Raw genomic sequence first — 25,983 nt, 5'->3', positions numbered from 1 at the left:
AGAAACTCACTTCAAATATAACAGGTAGGTTAGAAGTGAAAGGACAGTAAAAGATGTGTCATGTAAACACCAATCAAAAGAAAGCTGCATTGGCTATATTAGTATCAAAGTAGTCTTTAGAGCAAAGAAAGTCACCAGTGATGAAGACAGACAGTATACAGGACAGAAGCATCAATTCACCAATAAGACACAACAACCCTGAAAGGGTACGTACATCTCCATGAAGCTTTAAAACACATGAAGCAAAAACTGAGAGAACTGAAAGGAGAAGCAAATTCACAACTGCAGATGGAGACTTCAACACTCCTCTCTCAAGGACAGACAAGTACTGAGCAACAGCAACAACCAAATGGCATACATAGGACAATCCACTCAAGACAAGAGAACACATATTCAAGTGCACATGGAATATTCACCAACAGATCATGTTCTGGGCCATAAAACAAACCTTAATAAATTAAAAAATGAAAATTATAGGAAGTATTCAATATGCTCTCTGACCATAATGGAAACCAGTAACTGGAAGACAACTAGAAAACCTCCAAATACCTGGAAATTAAACACACTTCTAAATCAGTGTCAACAGAACTTTTCTGCAAAGAGCCAGCAAATAAACACTTTATGTACTGTGGCAGCATAAAAAGGCTATAGGCAGTACATAAACAAATGGCCATAGCTCAGTTCTAATGAAACATTTTTTATCAACATTGAAATGAGTAGTGTCCAATGACATAAGGTGCCACAATTACTTATAACAATTCAATTGGGTTTCTGTGCTTAAAAATGGAATATACTCTGAAAATCTGATGCTTACTTCTAGTCTGAATCCATTTAAGAACTAGTAGAATAGTAATTCTCTTACCATAGTTAGCCCAGGCTGCATTCCAGCACGGATGGCCTCTATCTGTGTATGAGTGAACTGAATTGTATTACTGCAAATTAAGAGTTGATAAGAAATTGGTTAAACATAAAGATGGATAATGTTAATAAGAATTTAGACAAGAAGAGGTCTGGACATTTGCTCTGTATTTGTCCCTGGTCTCCCAATCTCTTCTTCCTCCCATCCGAGGCCTTTTTATGGCTGTGCGTGTGCAGCAAAAAGTACATAAAGACATACTCTTTCAACAAAATTTAAATGCACAGTACAGTATTGTTAACTGTAAGCACAATGTTGCACAGCAGATCACATGACTGACCCAGTCAGTTCTGAATGACTTTCTTTATCTCTGCCCCTCCGCAGACCAATTAAAACTGAGTGAATCTTGTGGAAAGAAAAGACGACAGTTATTTTTCAATATGATTAGCCCAGATCTTAACTGGAGTGTCAAAGTACTGGTTCCCCATCTAATACCAAACACAACGCCACTTTATTACTCATGACACACATGCACAAGGGTAGCTGCTAAATGTACTGCATAGTCATGAAGTAAGAACCTTGGGGTCACATTCAGGCAGACTGCTAATATTTCTTTTTCATAGTACCTGAAAATGTTTCTTTTTGAAATACTACAGAATGGTCAAAAATGTCTGAACTATTGAGTCAACTAACAGAAGAAAAGTAAAGAGGGTACAGAAACAGAAGTGTCTTAAAATTTTCAAAGAATCAGAAAAACTTTTAAATATTACTAACCAATGTGAAACAGTAAACTATTATCTATTACTATAATTAGCAGAGGCAGTGAAATTACCGTTTGGGTTGGTTGTAAGGATAAGGACCTCTATTAGGAATAACATGAGGTTCAACAATTAAAGTTTTTGCCTCCTCAGTGTCTTCATCTTCCCCGTCTACATCTTTCCGCTTCTTCCCCTTTCCACTTCTTACTGGAAAAGTTATCCTACAAGACCAAAACCTTTGTTTATTTTCACAATTAACAACAATTTGCCAAGTACCTGTCTCATGCATGATGTTGTACAGAGGACAATCATGAGCAAGAATCATTTATGGTTTAAAGGAACTTACTCTCTGCATATAAATTTCAAAAAAGTAGATTTAAAAGCACTGAAATGTGGTTAAGGGTGTTTAGATTAAGAAAACAGCCATCTGATTAAGGGAGAATCAAAGAAGAAACATTTATCTAATTTTTTTTCCTATGGGAAATAACTTTTTTTTAACTGGGATAATATTCATATAAAAGTCACCATTTTAAAAGGTTCAATGCAATCGGTTTTAGGATATTCACAAGGTTGTACAGTCATCACTACTCTCTAAAGCCAGAATATTTTCATCACTCTAAAGGAAACTCCATGTCAATTAAGCAGTCACTCCGTATTCCAACTCAAACCTAGCCTCTGGCAATCAGTCCACTTTCTGTCTTTGTATCAAACTATTCCGGTCATTTTGCATACGCGGAATCAATCATATAGTATTTGTTCTCTTCTGCCTAGCTTCTTTCACTTAGCATAATGTTTACAAAAGAAATTTTATTTACTTACAGCATATTCACTGTAAAGTGCTTTACACATTGTCCTTCATTTAATCAGAAAAGGCTTTATGGGAAAGAGAGTATCTAAAATGAATTTCAAAAGACATTCCAGGAAGAAACAAACAGCCAGTTCTACAGAAGTTTAGGATACAGTAGAGAAAACAAGGCTAGAGAGAAAGACTGGCACCGGGTTATGAGACACCTCTGGAATACCGAGCCTTTAAGGCAGAAGTTCTTAGCCTGGGGCCAGGGATACCCTAGGAAGCAACTCCCCACAGGCACCCAGTGGAGAGTCAATGAAAATTCTTAAGATTAAACTAAAAAGTTAATTCTCTATTTGTACTTTTTCCACTCTTTGTTCACATTCTGAAAAAAACATATTAAAAAATTGCTAAGAACCAAAGAAGCTAAGAGGTCAGTTTTCAGTCAGACAATGGAATGACTCTAGCAGTAGACATCATATAATGGATTTAAGAAAGAAGACAAGGGGGAGAAAGACACTACCATTTCAAAGACTGAAAGTGCTGAGAGTTTAGAGAGGGAGCCATCAGGACTGACATTTGAAAAAAAAAAAAATGTATCCTTAAGGCAGAATCTGTAAGACACAGCAGGAGTTATGGGAATAGAAAGGTTAAAAAATAAAGTTGAGATTTCAAGTTGATTTTGCCATTAACAAGATTAGAGAAGTATGGAGGAAGCCTAGGTTTGAGAATTAAAAAGGGTACATGTTTTTAATATGTATAATTATTATATTTATATTTAATGGTTAATTAAAAGCTCTATGTTCTAATTTGCAACTAAGAAAGTAATTAAATCCTTTGCTAACATCCCAGGTATACCTAGTGCTTTGCCACTAATGCATATGATGGAATTCACGAAGCATTCGGTACTTCAGGTACTCTGTTCTTTTTTTAATTTAAATTAATCCAAAGTTCCTTTAATTTTGAGTATAACAATATCATTAATATTTAAAATTGTGAAAGCAAATAGGGTCAAAAGAAGAATTTTTTCCTAAAAAGCAAGAGTTCAAAATCACGTGGCTCTTTATATTAATTAGGACTTACTTCTTCAGTCAAAGGCTGCAAATATATCAATATAATACTCTTCAAACTGATCCCTTGTAAGACAAAGGCTACTTTTACTGTGGTCTTAAAATAGCTACTACACAAAGAATTAGAAATAGAGTCTACTAAAATAAATTTATCCCAGTGATTATATGGGGAAGGTGAAAACTACCCAAACAAAATCTAGAGATGATACTTAAAATTTACTTTAGCTACAGTCCTGATGGCCTCACTCAGAATGACTACAGAAAGCTTGGAAAGGAGTATATCGTTTTGACTTTACCTGAAAGGGGGTATCTGTAGAGCTGGGTCATCCACAGTTACTTTAACATGATGACCAGGAAAGCTGGTTTTTAAATGTTCAATGGAGAGAAATGTATCATTGAAATCAAGGGTGGCAATCTGATTGGGCATTTTGGAATAATGTGCACTACTTGGATCCCCATAACCTAAAATGATGTCATGCAGCCAGTCAGGTACCACACAATCAGTATTCATCAGGTTCCGTATAGTCTCCAGCACGGCCTGTCAGTAAGACGACAAAAACCGATTTGTCAGGACAACATCTCAAACATTTGCACTTCAGTGGAATGTAGAGCTGGCTGTACTAATCCAGAATTCCCAAGTGTTTCAAGGCAAGAAGCTATTTTCTGCTGACAGGTGCTTGGCTAGACTGAATCAACAGCTATATTTCCAGCTGATACCATACACTGAGTTAAACAAAAGACCAAACTTAGCAAGAACAGTTTATCCATTAGGAGATCATTTAGACAGAATGTCATAGATGAGTTTACCACTTGACTTCTGTTGGGTAGGATGACAATCTGATCAGGTCTACACAATAGCAAGAAAATATTATAGAACAAACCCTTGAAAAAAATGTTTCCTCTTAGAAATTACTGGCGTTTCCTCTACCTTATAGCCTATAGTTCCTCATTACTGAGACCATATACAAGCAGAAGCACATTAATGTATGCCTTGATTGTGAAACACACCACAATTTAGAAATGCTAAAATTAGCACTGCTAGAGGTAAGAAATAAAAATAAATGAACAAGGATAAAAATGAAATGTCTAAATTTCAGAATGAAAGAATTAGGACTACAATAAGAGGTCCCTATAATAGTTAATATATACATTGTCAAAAGTAATTACTAGAAGCCAAGGCAGATTCTTAGACTTTCCAATAATTATTTCAACAAAGTGATCTATGCAACATACGAAAATCAGAAAGTTAGGCAATTAATTTCAAAGAATAACAAAACCAGACATTTTTATATTATAGTTATACATCCAACAAGATAATGAAATAACAAGATAGTATAAGTTAATCTCACTTCTATTATCTTATTTTCTTGTACTAATCTCTAAACCTAAAATTCTCTTAGTCTCATCAAAAGACAAAATAAGATTTAGCAAATAAATTTATTTTATATTTAATCTATAAGTTAAGAATTTAAGAAATTTGTTTAAAATCAAAACAAAAGCAGTGATCACTATTTTAAATCTTTTTAAACCTAGTACCTATGTAGTTATGTCTTAAAAGTTATTCAAATGAAGACACAGTACTTTTAATTATATAGCCCACAAATTACCTTAAAGTTATTTTCCTTTGGTTTTCTTCTCATTATTACATTGAAAGTTTCATATACATCTTCTGCTCCATTTTGTATAGTATTGGTCATATCTTGTTGATACTGATTTGGATCCAAAAACACTCTAAAAGTCCTTGATTCTCCTCTAAGACTGGGTCTGGGTTCAGGTCCTAGACATTTTTTTTTTTAAAGTTTGTTAAATGAAATATATATGTTTCAAATATCAAAGTAAGTTAGCAGTATTCCTTTTCTAGAAATGATGAGTAAACTATTCAGACTTAACTGCAAGCCATTCCTCTAACTAGAATGACTTCCACTCATCCATTTCAAATTCCAAGCTGAAAAGATTTTCTCCTTTCTCTAAATTGTTACTATTTCTTCCCAGAACAATTGTGTGATGTTTATGGTACAATGCCATGAACTGCAATTATTTGTGTGTATGCCCTCAACTAGAACAGGCGCCTTACAAGTCAAAGAACTTGATTTATGTCAGTTACTCATAGCTCCTTCTGTGTGTGTTTAAAATGCGTATGTTAGTTGCTCAGTTGTGTCCAACATTGCAACCCCATGGCCTGCAGCCCGCGAGGCTCCTCTTGCAGGCAAGAATACTGGAGTGGGCTGCCATTTCCTTCTCCAGGGGACCTTCCTGAGCCAGTGATTGAACCTGGGTTTCCTCCACTGCGGGTGGATTCTTTACCGACTGAGCCACCAAGGGAGCTGCGAGGAGATGCTTCTAAATAGGGTTATGCTGGCATCCTGGGCAAGATAATTCCTTCTAGAAGACAGTTCTGCTGAGGCACTTAACATCCCTGGCCCTGCCCATCAAACATTAACAGCTGACCATCCCTTCCCTGCCCCAGTCATATGACATCATAGATACCACCATGCATTTTAAGTCACAGGAGAGTGTGGTTTCCATTTATGAGCCACTGCTATCATGGATCAGATCAGTGAAACTTAAAAAGGAAAAATTAGGAAAATATACCAGGGAACAACTATAGGAGGTATTCAGAGGTTTTTAAAAGCAATAAAGTATCGTAAAAGGAAGAGTTTTAAATACAGGCAATTTCAAGAGTCTGTCCAAAATCTAATACAGTAGTCTAGAAACCATATTATTTATCTCTAAAACCGGGTGGTAGGTACCCCACACTTCTACATATGTAATCCTTTGTGCTGATTTAGTATATAAAACAACTAAAAAATTACCTAGGCTGCAAAAAGGCAAAGAAATTTATCATTATGTACACATAGTTTTTCAAAAATAAAGATTATCATACCGTCTTCAATGACACGCCCTTTATCATCTAGCATGCCCTGGATTTCACAGCCTCTGACATAAACTAGGCCAACCTGCTCAATAAAAGGTCTTCTTCGGTCAAACTTGGTACCATAAGGTTTTGTGGGACGCACAGTAATTAAAAAGCATACATCATGCTTCCGAAGCCCTAGTAAAACATAAACACATTTTCACTTATTAGAATGCTGCTCCTTTCTGTCTTCCATTGGTAAATTCTCTTCCTTTTATCTTTGGAAAAGATATAAAAAACATTTAAAATATCAGAGATGATCAATGATTATATTTACTTTGTAATACAATTATAGATTTCCTATACCTTTACTACTCAATGTTTGAAGCAATAATTAAATAAAAATTTCTCTTTATGTTAAAATGAGAAAATTTAAGCCATAAATACATTACTGAATAAGTCCTCTAGATCATGTTACAACTCCAAAATTAGATGCTTGTCATCTTTCTTATTTCTAATATTCTTAACAAGTAACCAAAAATATGGCTGGCATCTATATCATATTTAGCAGGTTTCTAACATCAGTTTAAACTATCCATCAGTGTCATTTCAACAATAGTCTAATTGCATTTCACCAGAACAGGTCAACTCTAGAATAATTCATCAAGGCACGAAAACATTGTTTACAGACAGCATCTTGAGGAGACAGCCAAATATATGTTGCTTCAGTTGGCAAATACTAAAATTTTCATAAGCAAATGTCAAGAAACAGGAGACTTGTGCCAAAGTCTGTAGTTTCCCATTCATTAGCTCAAATAATGGATTAAATAAGATTCCCAGCTCTATTAAAAGCAGACATACTGGAAGATGAGGGATTTTTATTTAGACTACACAGCATGTTATGTTACGTATCATTTTTTTCTCATTCATTTTTTGTTAGTTATTGTATAGCATGAATGCAAATTTGAACATTTTGCTTGCTCATAACCTTGGTAACAAGATAAACAACTCATTCAAATCAGCAAATGTGAGTGTGGCTAATAGTATTAGCACCATTCTGGTGGTTTCAATATGGAATATGGTTCAAGTGTGCTAGAAATAATAACTGACTCATAATAATGAATTGACTGCTTATTTCCCCACAAATTCTAGGCAATGAAGCAGGAGAACAATGAAAATGAAGGGGAAATGATCTACTATGTGAGTGGTACTGCCGATAACTTCTGATGCACACAACTCACTGAAACCTCAAAGTCTTAGAGACAAGGAACTGGGCCTGAGAAGTAATTTTGTCCCTATCAATGTCACTTTTTGGCATCACAGAGGGACACTGTGGAATGTCTCAGTCCACATTAAAAATACTTGTATTACAATAATCTCAACTGTTTCAACCGTTTGCATTTACTCCATCCTGGCTCTGTCTTCTAGATATTTCAGTCTCATTAATTCTGTTTCTGTAATTTTAAATGGGGTAATGGAGAAGATAATGATGTGAGCTTCATACTTTCTTGAAGAGACAACAATCTTTTATAGTATTTAGCTTCATTTCCACAAAACTTTTGTTGTTTCCAGGACAATGCTCATTACTGTTTACAGAACTTCTGTCTCATTGTTTATTTGGTTGCTCTATCTGGAACCCATAAAGGGCCTGCATTTTGGCTCTGGGTTCCCATAAAATACTCTTCTACCCACCATGCCCCTGACTGGGGTCCCAACTCCCAGGCCACAGACAGGTACCACCTGAGCTCCGCCTCCTGCCAGATCAGCATTAGACTCTCATAGGAGTGTGAACCTCACTACGGTGCATGCTCCTTATGAGAATCTAATGCCTGATGATCTGATTCTGCATTATGGTGAGTTGTATAATTATTTCACTATATATCAGAGTGTAATAATAATAGAAATAAAGTACACAATAAATGTTATGCATTTGAATCATCCCCAAACCATCTCCCTACTCCCATTCATGGAAAACTGTCTTCCACGAAACCTGTCTCTGATGCCAAAAAGATTGGGGACTGCTGCCCCAAATAAATCTCTCATCCCACCATACCCTATTGTTTCCTATCTTGCCCATCAAAATTTACCCTTCTATTTCTCATCTGCCAGAGGTCTGTTAAAATAAAAAAATAAGATGACTTGATGGGCTTCGGATTAGCAGTCTCCAAAGTAATGGAAGTAAGGAGTTCCCAAGGGGTTTGGGGTAAAGAACCTCTTTTCCCCTTTAACATCATGAGAGCTTGTCTATATATCTCTACAAAGGGTCTTGCTTCCCCCCAAGTTTTATTTCCAGGCATCACTAGTACTTCTAGGAGTGGCCAGTAAGTTACTTCAGTCCATTACCCACTATGTAAAACAGTATTTACCTTAATACCTCCTCAAGCTCTAAGGAGCAGTAAATGTAAGACCTTACTCAGCAACTGAATGCCTCTCTCACAATTCAGCAATAACAAAAGTATACATTATTTTAGACGTGTAATGTGCCAGATTGGAATAGTTTTGAGGGATACAGGAGTCATAAAAACAATTTGTCACAAACTTTACCCACTTCAGTGGCCATTTGTTAAACATCTGGCCAGCTTTGTTGCTGGAATTCTTCAAAATTATTTGACAAATGTATCATACAGTCCCTGAGGTTATAAACAGCTATATCGAGAGCAGTAATTTCTGAAAACTGATCCATTAAGGGACTATCCCTTTCCTTCCAGCACGCCACAAAGGTAGAAGGAGATAAAGCCCACCAGCTCCCGTTTCTCATAACAGGGTAGTAAGAGCTGTCATAGACAGCCGGGAATAGAAAACTGCCAATTTAAATCCATTTATGAGCCATTTCTGACACATTTTAACATTTAAAATGCTCTCTTCGCAGCTCTGCCAACTGCAATTTTTAAAACACTCTGATATACATGCTATTTAATGCTTTTTACTAAAGTATTAAGGTATTTAATTATTATTCTGTATGATCCTTGGTGTTTTTACTAGTAATAATTATAAATCAATTGTCATTTTTTAAGCCAAACTTTTTAAAGATAAAATTTAGTACACTTAAAAGGGCAATATTTAGTATATGTGTTTTTGTTAATGCTGTAAGCAAAAGTCTATAAAGTAAAAGACAAAAGGTAACGACTTCTTGAAATACAAAATTACCTTCCCACTCATCTTTGATGTGATCTCTGACATTCAGATTGATGGTAACATCCGCTCGAACTCGGGTTGGCCAGTTTTCCCCTATGTTGGGTTTGGCAACCTCAACCACAGTGAATGCCACAATGGGCTGGGCCATTCGTGCCCAACCACCAAACACTACACCGCCATACTCTGACTGCCTAAAAAGCAGAAGTAGATGATTACTCAAACAAAAAATAACTTTGTCCAACTTTTAGACAAGTTAAACGAGCAACTAAAAATACATGTTTAGCTAGTATTTAAGCCCTAACAATAATATGGAAATCTTATTCCTAAACTTAAGAAAAACATATAATTTATATATGTAAGAGCTGAGCCATTTTGTTAAAGAATAAAATTATCCAGCATTCAGTTTTATATTTTTGCCCTTTCTCCCTCTTCAGATAGTTGCTCAGTTGTATCCAACTCTTTGTGATCCCATGGACTGTAGCCTGCCAGGCTCCTCTGTCCGTGGAATTCTCCAGGCAAGAGTACTGGAATGGGTAGCCATTTCCTTCTCTAAGGGATCTTTCTGATCCAGGGATTAAATCCAGGTCTCCCGCACTGCAGGCAGATTCTTTCCCATCTGAGCCAACAGGGAGTATTTCCAAAAGTTGTTTCAAAAATGTTTTAGAACAAATTAGACTTAAAAAAAACTAAAGATAAGCAAATGATATCTATGCAAATGCTTTCTTTAGGGGACAATATTTAAGATATTGAAAAGATATTGCCATGAATGGGAGTAATCAAGCTAGTCTAATAACGAGAACCACTAATATGCAAATACTCATTATTTCTTCTTATACTAGTGCTTTAGCTTTTACATTAAATATCTGGGAAATTTGTAATATTAAAAACTGCAGCAACACTCCAATATTGGAAAGTACTACCTAAAATAATATGCTTACCAAGATAAAGAAAATCAATATCCTAAGGCTTTTGTAAATAACAAAAAATTGTAAAACTACATGACATTAAAGAGTGAAGCTAATTAAAAATAAAGTTTGCTATTCTAATGACTTGGTTAGTACTGAAACGATTTCTAAAAGGCAATGTGTGTGTGTGTGTTAGCTGCTCAGGTATGTTCGACTTGGCGGTCTCACAGACTAGCCCTCCAGGCTCCAGTCCATGGAAGTCTCTAGGCGAGAACATCGGAGTGGATTGCCATTCCCTTCTCCAGGGGATCTTCCACACTCGGGAACTGAACCTGGGTCTCCTGCATTTCAAGCAGATTCTTTACCATCTGAGCCACCAAGGAAGCCCCTTAAAAAGGCATTACTTTGAGCATAAAAGCTTCTGTAATAATTTTCTATCACCTTCTCCATTCTTTACAGCTTTAATACAGTTGATAGACCATAAAATTCATTCATTGTCAATGTGTAATTCAGTGATTTTCAGTAGATTTATAAAGCTGTTCATCTATCACCACAATCCAATTATACAACATTTCCATCAGGCTGATCCCCTCATCCACTTCAGTCAATCCTGTTCCTACTCCCAAGCAACCACTAGTCTACTCTCCCCAATTCCTTCCCTCTTTATAAAATCTACCTACAACACGAGGTATTAAAAAGTGTAGATTTCTGACCCTCATAAGCACATCCTCATACTGCTCACAGCCTGAAAGTATGATTAGAACTGTGTAATGAGTAAAAATGCCTCTACTACTTTTCTTCCTTCAAGACATGAAAACAGAAAGAAGACCCACCCTTTTAGATCTCATTATTTTTAACAGTTTTCAATGATGGGCAGAAAAATAAATTTTTCAAAATTTAGAAAAACTTATTATCAGAAGTTATCTCCAAAAAGACATATGTTCTACTCGTAGAAAATAATGTAAGCTAAAAAAATTACTTTATTAATAAACCATAAGAACTGTATTTATTGCTTTATTTGGCATTTAAGTAAAGTATAAGTGCATTCTACTTGATGAACTGCTAGGTATGAAGTCCCTACTTTGCAAAATGATCAAAATTTGGTCTAGAATCTGAACATATAAGTCAAGGTAACCATAAATTCTAAGGCAGCTTTCTGATTAAGCACTCCCCCAGGGTCCAAACAATGGGCAGTGATTTCAGCAAAGCTGGGGGCAGAGATGATCAGCCAGAGGGTATACAAATTTCACAGTGCTGGCCTGCCCACTGACTCAACTGATTATTAAGTCAAAAATACTTTATGCTGTGTTTTATAGTCTCACCCAGAATAACTTTCCACATAATAATTAATTAAAAAATAGAACTGTGTATGAAATAAAATATGGAAATGAAAAAAAAAAGGATCATAATCACAGTGTCCATGAAGCTCTCTGTAATTAGTCAGGAGAGAAGCCTGGAAGATACCTGAATCAGTTCACACTTAAAACACATTAAGCTCTTCACAAAGAATGCAGTATAATTATATATATGTCTGCATGGTATGACACTAATGTGATAAAAAATTCATTTTACAGAATTCTTTTACTCATTTTCAGTCATTTGTGATATGTAACTTATCACTGGTAGTAATTTTATACTTCAAATCAAACAGTGAATGAAGCACATTTACCCAAAGTCAGTCATGTCTGAAAAGCAAAACTAACCATCACAAATCTTATAATGCAGAACTGCCTGTAACAGAATGAAAGGCTTTTCTTAGCTAAAGGAGTTCCAGACGTAAGCTAGCAGATGGAAAGTTGAGTTGGGGCCAGAAAAGTTCCTCAAATAATGGAACCTACTCAACAGGCCCTAAAATTGAGGGCTGATGATTCCGTCTCTTCAAGGCAACCTACGGAGGGAGGGCCAGGGAAGATTTTCCAATATTCCGCTCTGTGCAATGTTCAGCTATGCCCCTCATCTCCTGCCAGGTCCTTTAGAGAGGCTGACTGCAGTTGGGGTAACAGAATACCCCTTTATCATAAGCTTCTCCCAGGACGTAAACTGCCCTGCCCAGCACACGCCTGCTGGCCAGCCCCTCCCCTCCCTCTACCCTTTCACTATCGCCCGACTTACTCCCACTCCCACCCAACCTCCCAGAGCAATGATCTCTCCTCCCTTTCCCTCAGTCTCACTCCCAAGTACCCAGAAACTTATTTTCTATTTTAGTATTTTGGATGTATCTAATTCACATTAAAGATTTTCTCAAAGAATAAATATTTCCTATTTTAAAGTGCATCTTCACCAGATGTATTATTTCTAAATACATGTGTGAGGTTTCTGACAGAAGTATGTCAGCCACTGTTTGCATCTCTTTGTTGCAAGTAGAACCAATTTACTAACCATGGCTTCATTCTGCTGACACTATCCTCGATGTCCTGCCTAATTTCATAAGTTGATTCTAAGCGGAAGAGATTGAAGTTCCTTAGGAGGTAGTCATGAAGAGTCAAAAACTGCAAATTCAACTTGGGAAGAGCAAGACAACCTGAAAAGGAAAATAACATCCATATTGAATTTTTTTTTTAAATCAGACATCTGCTTTATATATATACATATATAAAAAAAAGGCACCACAAATTTGTTACGAATCTAATTTAATAGTGTTTAAAATAGAGCATATTTGAAAAGGTCTTACTTTTGTTTCCATACAGAAACTGAAACCAAGTTAGCAAATGCCATATATTAAGATTGGGAATAAAGGATGAATTTCATTAATACATGCAGTCTGTACATCTATGCTGCTGCTGCTGCTAAGTTGCTTCAGTCGTGTCTGATTCTGTGCGACCCCATAGACGGCAGCCCACCAGGCTCCCCCATCCCTGGGATTCTCCAGACAGGAACACTGGAGTGGGTTGCCATTTCCTTCTCCAATGCATGCAAGTGAAAAGTGAAAGTGAATCTCGAAGTAAATAATGCTACCATAAACACAGCCCATGACCAAATTTACCAAGGAAACTGAACTAGCATATTATATTACCTAACTCTATCTTCAGTGATCACCACTGTGTTCTGAACCTTTGCCTTTCTGATAGACTTTAAGGATAAGGCATTGACTTTATGTTACTCCTAGAGTTCTTTCCCTTCTCTGACAATATTAATGAATATAATTCTTTCCATTACCCTCATGTAACACTATTTACCTTGGATAATAAATAACCAAACACTCAGCACCTACATCAAAATGTCTAAAAAGAACCCCAAAATACATTTACAGTGACATAACTAAAGTTACACTTACAGCTTTATTCAGTTTCCTTAAAACACAGCTTTATGGGCACATTTTATACAGCATGATGTGCGTGCACCCCCGCCCCCACTATTCATTAGGGAATGCTTAAGTTTAATAAAAATTCTTAATGCTAAGCATTCAAAACACTGAATAGTTTCTAGCTTCTACAGTCACACTTGAGGGTACCAGAAAATTACCCTAATGTATGAAGACTACATCATGAGAAACACTGGGCTGGATGAAGCACAAGCTAGAATCAAGATTGCTGGGAGAAGTATCAGTAACCTCAGATATGCAGATGACACCACCCTTATGGCAGAAAGCAAAAAAGAACTAAAGAACTTCTTGGTGAAAGGGAAAGAGGAGAGTCAAAGAGTTGGCTTAAAACTCAACATTCAGAAAATGAAGATCATGGCATCTGGTCCTAACACTTTATGGCAAATAGATGGGGAAACAATGGAAACAGTGACAGACTTTATTTTTTTGAGCTCCAAAATCACTCCAGATAGTGACTGCAGCTCCGAAATTAAAAGACGCTTGTCCTTTGGAAAGAAATATTATGACCAACCTAGACAGCATATTAAAATGCACAGACATTACTTTGCCAACAAAAGTCCATCTAGTCAAAGCTATGGTTTTGCCAGTATGTACGGATGTGAGAGTTGGACTATAAAGAAAGAGAGCACCAAAGAGTTGATGCTTTTGAATTGTGGTGTTGGAGAAGACTCTTGAGAGTCCCTTGGACTGCAAGGAGATCCAACCAGTCCATCCTAAAGGAGATCAGTCCTGAATATTCATTGGAAGGACTGATGCTGAAGCTGAAACTCCAATACTTTGGTCATCTAATGCGAAGAACTGACTCATCTGAAAAGACCCTGATGCTGGGAAAAATTGAAGACAGGAGAAGGAGACATCAGAGGATGAGATGGTTGGATGGTGTCACCAACTCAATGGACGTGAGTTTGAGTAAACTCTGAGAGATGGCAATGGACAGGGTGGCCTGGCGTGCTGCAGTCCATGGGGTAGCGAAGAGTTGGATACAACTGAGCGACAGAACTAAACTGACTGATACAGCAAATAAAAGTACGTTCAGGTACATATGATAACTTCTACACTAACTTTCATGATACATCTGAATGCTGTACTTCATTACCATACCTTCCCCAGAATAGTATTCAGTTGGGACAATATTTTCATCCCATATGATCTTCTCAGTCGGATACAAAGGCATCTGGTTCAACTGCTGAATCTGAGAAATTCGACGCTCATGACGAGATACCTAAAAGAAACAAATTTAGGAACAAAGTCAGAAACATCTTTCTTTAATCTGAATAACTTATTAAAAAATTCGCCGTGAAGTATGGAATGAGAAGTTTCATATTTTTCATAAAACTTAACAAGAGATGTTTTTTCCTTTTTCCATGTTCTCCATAAATCAAATATGAAAGAGGTACTGATTGTGATGAACTTTGGAATTCGGCAGATCTGAGTTTAACTCCCAGCACCTCTACTTACGGGCTATGTGGATGCTGGGCAAGTTACTGCAAACTCCCTGATTTTAATTTCCTTTTCAGTAAAACAGATTAACTCCCCTCTTAGGTTTCCTATAAAAATGAAATGGAATCCTGTAAAATAGTGTCAAAGAGCCTGGCACATGCCAAGACCTTAAAAAAGATAATGCTATAGCACACAGCGCTCATTAATGCAAGAACAAAATGGGGGCCCTAAGTCCTAGGTTATGGTTGTCATTCTTGTACTAACTGGTTAAACAATCTGGGTAAGTTTATTAATAACTTGGCTTCAGTTTTCTTTGTAAAATGAGAATAAGAGAGCTGGACTTAATGATCTCTATGTATCCTTCCATTGTTAATATTTTAGAGATCTATCTCAAATATAGAAAAAAGTTTGTTACCTAGTTAAGAGATGTTAAAATAATATTTGAAAAATGTGTCACATTCTTGTCATTAAAGATAGTATTGTTTTAGAAAAGAAGACACTGTATTATCATGTAAAGAATATACATATTCTAACTTTTTAGTCATAATTTGGTTGGCTATTAGTAGAATTCAAAGCCTGTGAAAATCTTTTAAGAGAGGGAGAAAATGAAAGATAATGACATAGCACTATAAATTTTTAAAACTGTTTTCTTTTCACATAACTATTTAAATTTTAAGGATGAAATTTTAGCTGTAAGACCCTAAAAAGCATAGACAGGGCCAATTTTATACTTAAACCTATTTTCCATTAGAAAGGTTACTGGAAAAATCCTCATTTCTTTCTATAGTCAGGATTTATTATTAATCTCCAAAACCTGACTTACCAGAGAAGATTTTACATTGTCAGAAAATAGGACAAGGAATTTTTAGAAAGCACTTTCAGTCAGGGACAATGGAAACTGACTTGTAAGAAGGAAGGCAAAGAAAGTGATCCAAGACACACAATTCATCCAAGTGAATATGGATAAAAAGTATTTTCCATACTTGGTTAATTTTAAACCCTTCCCAAGAATTTCTCTCCAAATGGCATTAAACACCTGTCACCAGGCTTAAAACACCTGCTACAAATAGTTTCCTGTTACTACCCAAAAACAAGCATATCATCTTCCTCTTTACAGTAAGGAACTGTGTTTTAAACCTTACATTAGCTTGAAATATATCTCAAAACCATTTGCCTATTATTATGTGTAAAAAAAAGATATATACAGCACACCTCCACACAGTGTAAGTTTATATAGGTATAAAAATATGTTTGAAACATACAAAAGACAACTCAGTCTTACAGTATTCAGGAAACAAAGAATTAAAACAACCTTAAAAAAAAAAAAAAAAAACCCATGAGATTGGCAAAACTGGGAAACTCATAACATCCGATGCTGGAAAGAGCTTAAGGAGACAGACTTTGACACACTGTCGATGGGAACATATAGCTTCTGAAGGACAGCTAGGCTGCATCTCTTATCTTTTAAGTAAGCACATGCTTCAATCAAACGGTTTCATTTCTAGGCACCTCTCCTAAAGGTCCACATCTGAGCACAAAAAGGCCTATATTAGGACTGCATCAGTATTGGTGACAGTGAGCACTGCCAACAACCTAGATACTCATGGTAGGGTATGGTGAAATCAACGTCCTCTTTAGGAAATACTTTATGCAAGTTTAAAAAGTAAGGTATATCCATTTCCCTCAAGTTTGCTATGAATCTAAAACTGCACTAAAAAAAGTAAAACTTCACAAATAGCTTGAGTTAATGCTCAAACTAATACTCATTTCCCAAAATGACTGAGGAAGTGATCATTTTCTCTGTTTCTAAACATTCATGAATTCTCTAGTGATAAAGGTATGGTTTAATACTCACGATGCTATATTTAAGTAATAACATTAAAAATAAACTGATAAATGATATGAATATATATGTGTATTACCCATGTGTGTGTGTATGTGCAAATATAAACTGTGGTCACTTAAGGGCAGAAATGCTGTCGGTCATCTCTGTATCCCCAGGGTCTTTAATCCGGTGCTTGACACAGATGTTCACAAATGTCTGCATGGAATGAATCCACACCAGAAAGCAGTTTTAAGAGGTAAGAGATTTGAAAAAAGTAATCTAAGAGAGAAAAAGAAATCTGACAAAGTCAAATGCTGATATGAGCCAAACCAGGTAAAAGAATCTACCAATTTTTTAGCCCAGAAAAAAAAAATCTCCACCAACCTACATCTTTAAGAGTGATTCAAAAAGGTAGGAAAAACATGCATAATTCAAGGAACACTAATATTTACCAACAATTCTAGAAGAAATTCTTTATCAAAAGTCGTGTCTTCAGCTTTAGGAAGGGTTGGTAACAAGCAGAGGTATGATGCCACCTGGTGGAGGGTATTGGAACTGCCGAATAAAAATATTGAGATCAGAATATTGTCTTATAACTTCACTTTTCAAAAGTAATTTTACAGGCTGCTTGAAAAGTTTTACCTAGAAAATATAATCCTATGACACAGAAACAAATATATGAAATCAGATATGAATATTAAAACTCTAATACAGACTTCTCAAAGTCTTGTACAAACCTCTCATAGTCCCTAGATCTTTTCAGGGTGGTTTCAAGGACATTTTTTCATATCAATACCAAGACATTATTCAGTCTTTTTCCCACTGTCTTTACATGGACAGTGACAGTGCAAATGTGACTGTGGGTAAAACTGGTGGCCTGGATAAAGGAAGTGGCGCCATCCAGTGCTGTAAGAAGTGATCATGGCATTCCTGCTGCCGTGGTCATTTTTTTTTTAAGTCAATTTAAGAAACATCCATGATGAAACGAGTATCTGATTTTTTAGAAATTCTGTGTGACAGAACAGGAAGTACATACTTTGCACATGCTTTTCACTTGAAAGAATGACTGACAAACTATGGTTATTCAGATTTGAATAAGAGCAAAAAAATCTGAGCAATAATAAACCTGTCACTTCAATGAAAATAACAGTTTTGACAACTATGAATAAAGCTACTATATAAATCTCTGGACAGATTTTTCTGTGAATCTAAGTTTCCATTTCTCTTGGGTATGTCTGAGATCACTAGATCACACAGTAAGTGCATGCTAAACTGTGTAAGCAACTATCAAATTTTTTCCAACGTGGCACGACCACTTAGAATTCTCATCAGCAATATATAGGAACTGCAATTGTTCCACATCTTTGTTAAAAGTCAATACCTTGTTGCTTTTATAAACGATTCTAATAGGTCTGTAACAGTATCTCATTTTAAGTTTGCTTTTCCCTAATAACTAATACTGCCAAATGATACTAGTACCTTTCTATAGACTCACTGAAATCTACACATCTTCTTTGGTGAAGTATCTGCTCAAATCTACAGCCATTAAGTTGTTTTCTTGTTACTGAGTTCTAAGACGTCTGGATACTAGTCCATTACCAGGTATGAATTTAGCCAGTATTTTCTCCCAGTATGGGGCTTCTCTTCTCATCCTCTTCAAGACCATCCCCATGGAAAAGAAATGCAAAAAAAGCAAAATGGCTGTCTGGGGAGGCCTTACAAATAGCTGTGAAAAGAAGAGAGGTGAAAAGCAAAGGAGAAAAGGAAAGATATAAGCATCTGAATGCAGACTTCCAAAGAATAGCAAAAAGAGATAAGAAAGCCTTCTTCAGTGATCAATGCAAAGAAATAGAGGAAAACAACAGAATGGGAAAGACTAGAGATCTCTTCAAGAAAATTAGAGATACCAAGGCAACATTTCATGCAAAGATGGGCTCGAAAAAGGACAGAAATGGTATGGACCTAACAGAAGCAGAAGATAAGAAGAAGAGGTGGCAAGAATACACAGAAGAACTGTACAAAAAAGATCTTCACGACCCAGATAATCATTGATGATGTGATCACTAATCTAGAGCCAGACTTCTTGGAATGTGAAGTCAAGTGGGCCTTAGAAAGCATCACTACGAACAAAGCTAGTGGAGGTGATGGAATTCCAGTTGAGCTATTTCAAATCCTGAAAGATGATGCTGTGAAAGTGCTGCACTCAATATGCCAGCAAATTTGGAAAACTCAGCAGTGGCCACAGGACTAGAAAAAGTCAGTTTTCATTCCAATTCCAAAGAAAGGCAATGCAAAAGAATGCTCAAACTACCGCACAATTGCACTCATCTCACACGTTAGTAAAGCAATGCTCAAAATCTTCCAAGCTAGGCTTCCGCAATATGTGAACCGTGAACTCCCTGATGTTCAAGCTGGTTTTAGAAAAGGCAGAGGAACCAGAGATCAAATTGCCAACATCCGCTGGATCATGGAAAAAGCAAGAGAGTTCCAGAAAAACATCTATTTCTGCTTTATTGATATGCCAAAGCCTTTGACTGTGTGGATCACAATAAACTGTGGAAAATTCTGAAAGAGATGGGAATACCAGACCACCTAACCTGCCTCTTGAGAAATCTGTATGCAGGTCAGGAAGCAACAGTTGGAACCAGACATGGAACAACAGACTGGTTCCAAATAGGAAAAGGAGTACGTCAAAGCTGTATATTGTCACCCTGCTTATTTAACTTCTATGCAGAGTACATCATGAGAAACGCTGGAATGGAAGAAAAACAAGCTGGAATTAAGATTGCCGGGAGAAATATCAATAACCTCAGATATGCAGATGACACCACCCTTATGGCAGAAAAGTGAAGTGGAGCTAAAAAGCCTCTTGATGAAAGTGAAAGAGGAGAGTGAAAAAGTTGGCTTAAAGCTCAACATTCAGAAAACGAAGATCATGGCATCCGGTCCCATCACTTCATGGGAAATAGATGGGGAAACAGTGGAAACAGTGTCAGACTTTATTTTGGGGGGCTCCAAAATCACTGCAGATGGTGACTGCAGCCATGAATTAAAAGACGCTTACTCCTTGGAAGAAAAGTTATGACCAACCTAGATAGCATACTCAAAAGCAGAGACATTACTTTGCCAACAAAGGTCCGTCTAGTCAAGGCTATGGTTTTTCCAGTGGTCATGTATGGATGTGAGAGTTGGACTGTGAAGAAGGCTGAGCGCCGAAGAATTGATGCTTTTGAACTGTGGTGTTGGAGAAGACTCTTGAGAGTCCCTTGGACTGCAAGGAGATCCAACCAGTCCATTCTGAAGGAGATCAACCCTGGGATTTCTTTGGAAGGAATGATGCTGAAGCTGAAACTCTAGTACTTTGGCCACCTCATGCGAAGAGTTGACTCACTGGAAAAGACTCTGATGCTGGGAGGGATTGGGGGCAGGAGGAGAAGGAGACGACCGAGGATGAGATGGCTGGATGGCATCACGGACTCGATGGACGTGAGTCTGAGTGAACTCCGTGATTTGGTGATGGACAGGGAGGCCTGGCGTGCTGCGATTCATGGGGTTGCAAAGAGTCGGACACAACTGAGCGACTGAACTGAATTGAACTGAACAATGTCTTTCAAATGGAAATTTGAAATTTTGACCAAGTCCAATTATCAATCTCTTTCCTTTATGGACTGTGCTTTGTTATCTATGGAAAACTTTGTACAAAACACAATGACAAAGATTTTCTCCTTGTTAAGTTTTAATTGTGATATTTAAGTCTATGATTTATTTTGAGTTAACCTGTGTATATGATATGAGGAATTCGTCAAGTTTCATAGTTTGCATATGGATGTCCAATTGTTCTGGCACCACTGTTGAAATTAGCCTTTTTCCATTGAGTTGATCTGTCACCTGAGTCAAAAACCAACTAATCATATATGTGTGGTCTATTTCATTCGACTCTATTTCAGTGATCTATGTCTACCCTGTTTTCAATAGCAGAATGTCTTGATTACTGTGAATTTATAGTAAGTTCTGAAGTTAGATAGTGGAAATCCTCTTTGTTTTTTTCAAAAATGGTTTTGACTATCTTAGTTCCTTTGCCTTTCCATATTAGTTTTAGAGAAAGCTTGGCAATTTCTATAAAATTTCCTGCTGAGATTTTGACTGGGTAGAATTCATATCTTAACTGAGTCCTCATTACAAGACCAAAAAAGTTCTACATGCATGAAGATGAATGCTATTTATACTTGCAGTGATCAATTTCACAATAAATATAAATATTAAATCATTACATTATACATATGAAACTAATATAATGTTTTATGTCAATTACTCTTCAAAGAAAAAAAAATTAGGGCTCAGAAATCAGACAACCAACTACTTAGGTTCAAACCCGATGACCTAGGAAAACTGTATAAGTTATAAAAAATATGAAAAAGAAAGATATGACAAAGAAAAAAAATTTTTTAAGATAAAAATATAAATTTTACAAAAAAGAGAGATGTATAATTATATTTAAGTGACCCAAAGATAAGAAAAGCTAGAGAGATGCTAGTTTTAACTGTCAATAAATAGTAGTACCACAAATAATATCAGCTAAAGCAGTGCACAAATAACTAAAAGAAAATAAAGAAAATTAAAATACAGTCATCCTTTCATACTGCCTTACCTAAGAGGTCCAAAAAACTTGACCAAGGATTCCCGAGTATCTACTTCTGCCACATTTGAGAGAGCAAAATCATAGAGTTCAGGGAAATGTGCAAAAGCAGCTCTCTAGAAAAGAACAGGAAAAAAAAAATTAATGCCTACATATAATAACTTACTGCACAACAGCAAAAATATTTTTAAAAAATATTAATGCACTTCTTTTTCTTATATGCTTCTCAAATGTGACCTCTGCCTTGCCCAAAAGCACTAAATACAATGGGAAAAGAAAATAGAATTGTTCTAGCAAGAGTGTAAAACCAGAGTCAATGTTCAGTTTTTGATTTCTAAAGTCACATTTTGAATATACATAAGACCCAGGAAGGCCAGCTTCACTGACAGGAAAAGACAAAAAACAAAACACTTTACTATTAAGAACTGGCTTAAAAAATAAATAAATAAAATAAAGAACTGGCTTAACAAAACTAAAAGGAAGTCTCAAGGGCCACTCCCACTGAAGAGGTATCTGAGGGAGGGGCCTACAGCTTAGTGTGCATGCTTGACTTTGGAACTCAGGAAAGAGAGGCCCTCCCAGGGTAACACTTCCAATCAACATGGGGTAAGCATTATGCTGATTTAAATAAGTGCGTCAGAGGTAACATCTCCAGTCCTCTTTAATGCCAAGTTAAAAGATCCACAAGTTTTTAAGTCCCCTATAGAGGATTGCACAGAAGGTTGCCAAGGTTATGGATAAGGCCTGCCACGAGATTACCACAGACAATGGCAAAATGACCCTGCACCAAGCCTGCAAGTGAGTTCCCCAAGCTAGAAGATGAAGGAATCAGCTCCCAGGAGGACTCTGGCACCATCAAGACCAAGCACTGGGACCTTGTCAGGAGGCTGACAACCAGCCTCCAAGAGACCAATTGTTCAGCCTTGCCGGTGCCAAGAGAACAGCACAGACCACACCAGCCATGGTCTCTTCAAGGGCAGAGCCAGAGGAAGAAACACTAACTCTCTGAGAAAAGCAGGAAAACATATCTGAATTGGGACTGTGTGCAGGAAGAGCAATGACCTTGAGAGATAGGGGACCTGATGGTGAAAGATAATCTGAACTGGCTGCGTCTTTACACACTCCCTACCCTTCTCCCTGCAAGGCTCTTTAAAAGGTTAGAGAGAAATTGAGAAATAAGTCTCTTTCTGCCACCAGAGGAAATGGAGTTCAAGAGCAAGATGAGCTCAATAATAAAAACAAAGGTACTTTTAGGGCATATCTGAGCTGCATTGGTAAATTTCAGTACCATTACATGTCTTTATCTTTAAAATGTATGAAGTATGCACATATACTTTGTCAAGTTGAAACACTCTTTCATAAAATAAAGTTGATATTTAAATGCACCAAATTTGCCCAATAACTAATATTTTTTGACTGTCAAATATCAATATACTGATTCTCAAGACCGAGGACTATAAAAGAAACCTTTCTTTTTCATAAATCCATCAGAATTAGCAATATTTTAAAAATTCAAGATGAGCACACTATTAAATAAGTACCTTTCCTATGTGGACTATATAAAACCTAGATTATTTATGACACAACTTCATGGAACAGATGCAAAGGCTCTAGTGCACTCCACTTACCTGGAGAGAAGTAATTCTATCATAGTGAATAGTCGTCATCTCATTCTCTGTCAGAGCGTTTCCAGTCTGGTCATTAATCTCAAAACCAGTATAGAACTTAAGCATGTCCAAAAGCTGAAAGGATACATTTAAATTCACAAACTGCAAACACGAGAGCAAGAAGGCAAAAACAGACACTATTAAAAATAATAAATAAGTCCACATACCTTCTTAGAGGTACCAAAAAGCTTTGGAATGTAAACACGACAACAAGCATTTCAGAACACGCACAAACGTTTTGTTTAGGTGAGAATGAAGTATACACTGTGAATAAATTGTTAAGTCTATCTCATATACTTGGTCTACTTCTACAGGGAAGAACTTAAAAGTGCAACCCCAATGCTAAAGAAACAATAAGGAACTAATCAAAGGAAGTCAATCATTTTAATGGAAAAAAAAAATCTCTCTACAGCACTGTAAATATATAGACCCATACAATTAGAGGGAACTCCTGAGGGTTTATGCCACTCAGAATTTTCTGATGAGAATTTTGCAGTTCTCTATCAGCGATACTCTTCTCTATATTGGGAAAAAAACAGCAAGGTAGGAGGAAAGGCTAAGTTATCCATTCCTCTCGTCAGTCTCCAGGGCCATCAAGCCCTTTTTCTGGCTTAGTTCCTGCGACTGCTGAAGGCCTCCTTTCCCCCTGTGATGGCAGCATCAACAGAATTGGGGGCTGCATCTGCCCCCCATTTTTATTATTCTTAATTCTAACCTATAGCAGATCAGATATTAGGATTTTTTTTAATAAAGTTTTATCAGAGTATGGTTGATTTACAATGTTGTGTTAGTTTTGGCTATACAGCAAAGTAGATCAGTTATACATATACATACATTCACTCTTTTTTACATTCTTTTCCCAAATAGGTCATAACAGAGTACTAAGTAGAGTTTTCTGTGCTATATAGTAAGTTTTTATTAGTTATACACAGTAGTGTGTATATGTCAATCCCAATCTCCCAATTTATTCCCCCTCCCTGATATTAGGATTATCTAATGTATCTACATGCAACCAGTCACTGGGTAAAATTTAGTATGAGAACAGGAAAAAAAGGAATGCTCACGGACACCAGATAAGAGTTTTTAGGAGAGAATGTAATATATACAAAAATTTTATCTCCAGCTGTGACCACACCAAAGGCAAGTGTTAGAAGTTTGTTAGAAGCCTTTTCTTCTGGATGACATTATCGGAAATGGGAAACCCTACTACTCTGTCTTCTGCACAAAGCAGTAAACAAAGTGCGCCTGCCTTTCAACTCAAGGCAGCGCATATACACACTTCCGCTTTACCAGCCGCCCCGTCACTATCACCTCATGGAAAGAGCGCCATGATAGTAGGCTCTTTGCTAATATTTAATGACGTTAAATCACTTCACTTGAAATTAATGCTTATCATCTATTTAAAGTCCACAGAATCAAAATATATGAGCATGTGTAACTGTATCATGCATAATTTAGCCCAATGATAACATCACATATTAACAAGTTTTATGTGAATTAACCATCCCCCTCAAATTTAATAATGCTTGTTTTACTGTTTAATTAATAAAATGAGTATTTGGAAGAAAAAAAAGACGATGATACAACATTAGTAGAGGTCACCTACATGAGAAGGCATCCACTTTCTATATCAAGACTTGGTTTCACTTTAAAATGACTAATTTGGAATTTATATCATTCAACTAAATATTTAGCAAAAGTTTACTTTGTGCCATGCCCTGGTACTCCCAGTTGCATGGCGAAGGAAGAAAAAAATCAACTTAGAAATGAAAACAGTAAGTATATTCAGATACACCAATGTTTACCTGGGAAAAAAGATGGCCATCCTCTTCTCTACGAACAAGATTGGAAAGGTAACAGTGAACCAAAACGTGAGAGTCATCCAGGATGGTATTAAACCAGCGTCTTGTGGGGAGTAGGGCCTAGAGAAAATAACCACCGCAGCATTAAGTCTACATGCTCTCCCAGCAGGAGGTGAACTCCACTGATACTCAGTGCAGGCGTGTTAATCACATACAGAGTCCCCTCAGCCCCTCAAGACACTGCGCAAAGCCAAGGGTCTACTTCATGCTGCAAATAAACTCAGTGGTAATGTTTCTAAACAAAGTACAGCACTGGAAAAAAATCTCAGATTCTATCTCGGCCGGTAGTTTTCAAACAAAATCCTACTAAATAAGGTGTTTAATACAAACACAGCCCTTTGACAGTCATCTGAAACTTCAAGAGTCAATCACTTTTGACTTTCTTCTTTCTAAGACACTTGAAATAGGTACAAACAAACTAAGGCCAGTTTGAGGTGATAAAGAAATATTTCATAGATAGTCATGGGTTTAATCTTACATATATAATCATTAGCTTCCTTAATGATTATGTAATAGAAAAATCACTGCACACTTCTTACCTCTAGATCAATCATAAGTTCAATAAATCTTTCACAGTAATGAACTTTGTCCATAGTGACAGGATCTAAACATAAGAGAGAAAACATGTTAAAACTTTCCTACTTAGGTCATTCTATGGTACTATATCTTAAAACTGGCAGTTATTTAGTTATTTAAACAAGGTTATTTATCTCATTCATCAGAATTGGACTAACTATGATTCAGAGTACAGACCACACATATTTTCAAAAAGGGCAGGCCTTACACTTACATTAAGCTTTATAAGTAGGAGAAAATGAAAACTGTAGCTTGCATCAGAAACACATTTAAAAAATCAGACCTGC

The 25,983-nt window shown here is 36.5% G+C and overlaps 1 protein-coding gene across 1 annotated transcript in view; it reads right to left on the bottom strand.

The window, feature by feature from the left end:
* Positions 1–25,983, bottom strand: part of AQR (aquarius intron-binding spliceosomal factor) — an 83,729-nt gene that overhangs the window by 32,588 nt on the left and 25,158 nt on the right. The window contains exons 10-22 of the mRNA XM_040226986.1: positions 25,660–25,724; positions 25,064–25,180; positions 23,220–23,333; positions 21,604–21,707; positions 17,408–17,510; positions 14,792–14,912; positions 12,748–12,889; positions 9,476–9,654; positions 6,359–6,526; positions 5,082–5,251; positions 3,771–4,012; positions 1,689–1,835; positions 863–932 (exon numbers count right to left, since the gene is read on the bottom strand). Of these exons, the coding sequence (XP_040082920.1) occupies positions 863–932; positions 1,689–1,835; positions 3,771–4,012; positions 5,082–5,251; positions 6,359–6,526; positions 9,476–9,654; positions 12,748–12,889; positions 14,792–14,912; positions 17,408–17,510; positions 21,604–21,707; positions 23,220–23,333; positions 25,064–25,180; positions 25,660–25,724 (1,742 nt within the window). The remainder of the gene's footprint in view (positions 1–862; positions 933–1,688; positions 1,836–3,770; positions 4,013–5,081; positions 5,252–6,358; positions 6,527–9,475; positions 9,655–12,747; positions 12,890–14,791; positions 14,913–17,407; positions 17,511–21,603; positions 21,708–23,219; positions 23,334–25,063; positions 25,181–25,659; positions 25,725–25,983) is intronic.

This window comes from Oryx dammah, unplaced genomic scaffold, assembly GCF_014754425.2.
Source record: "Oryx dammah isolate SB20612 unplaced genomic scaffold, SCBI_Odam_1.1 HiC_scaffold_26, whole genome shotgun sequence".
Lineage (NCBI taxonomy): Eukaryota > Metazoa > Chordata > Mammalia > Artiodactyla > Bovidae > Oryx > Oryx dammah.
This window is presented reverse-complemented; position numbering and strand designations above follow the sequence as displayed.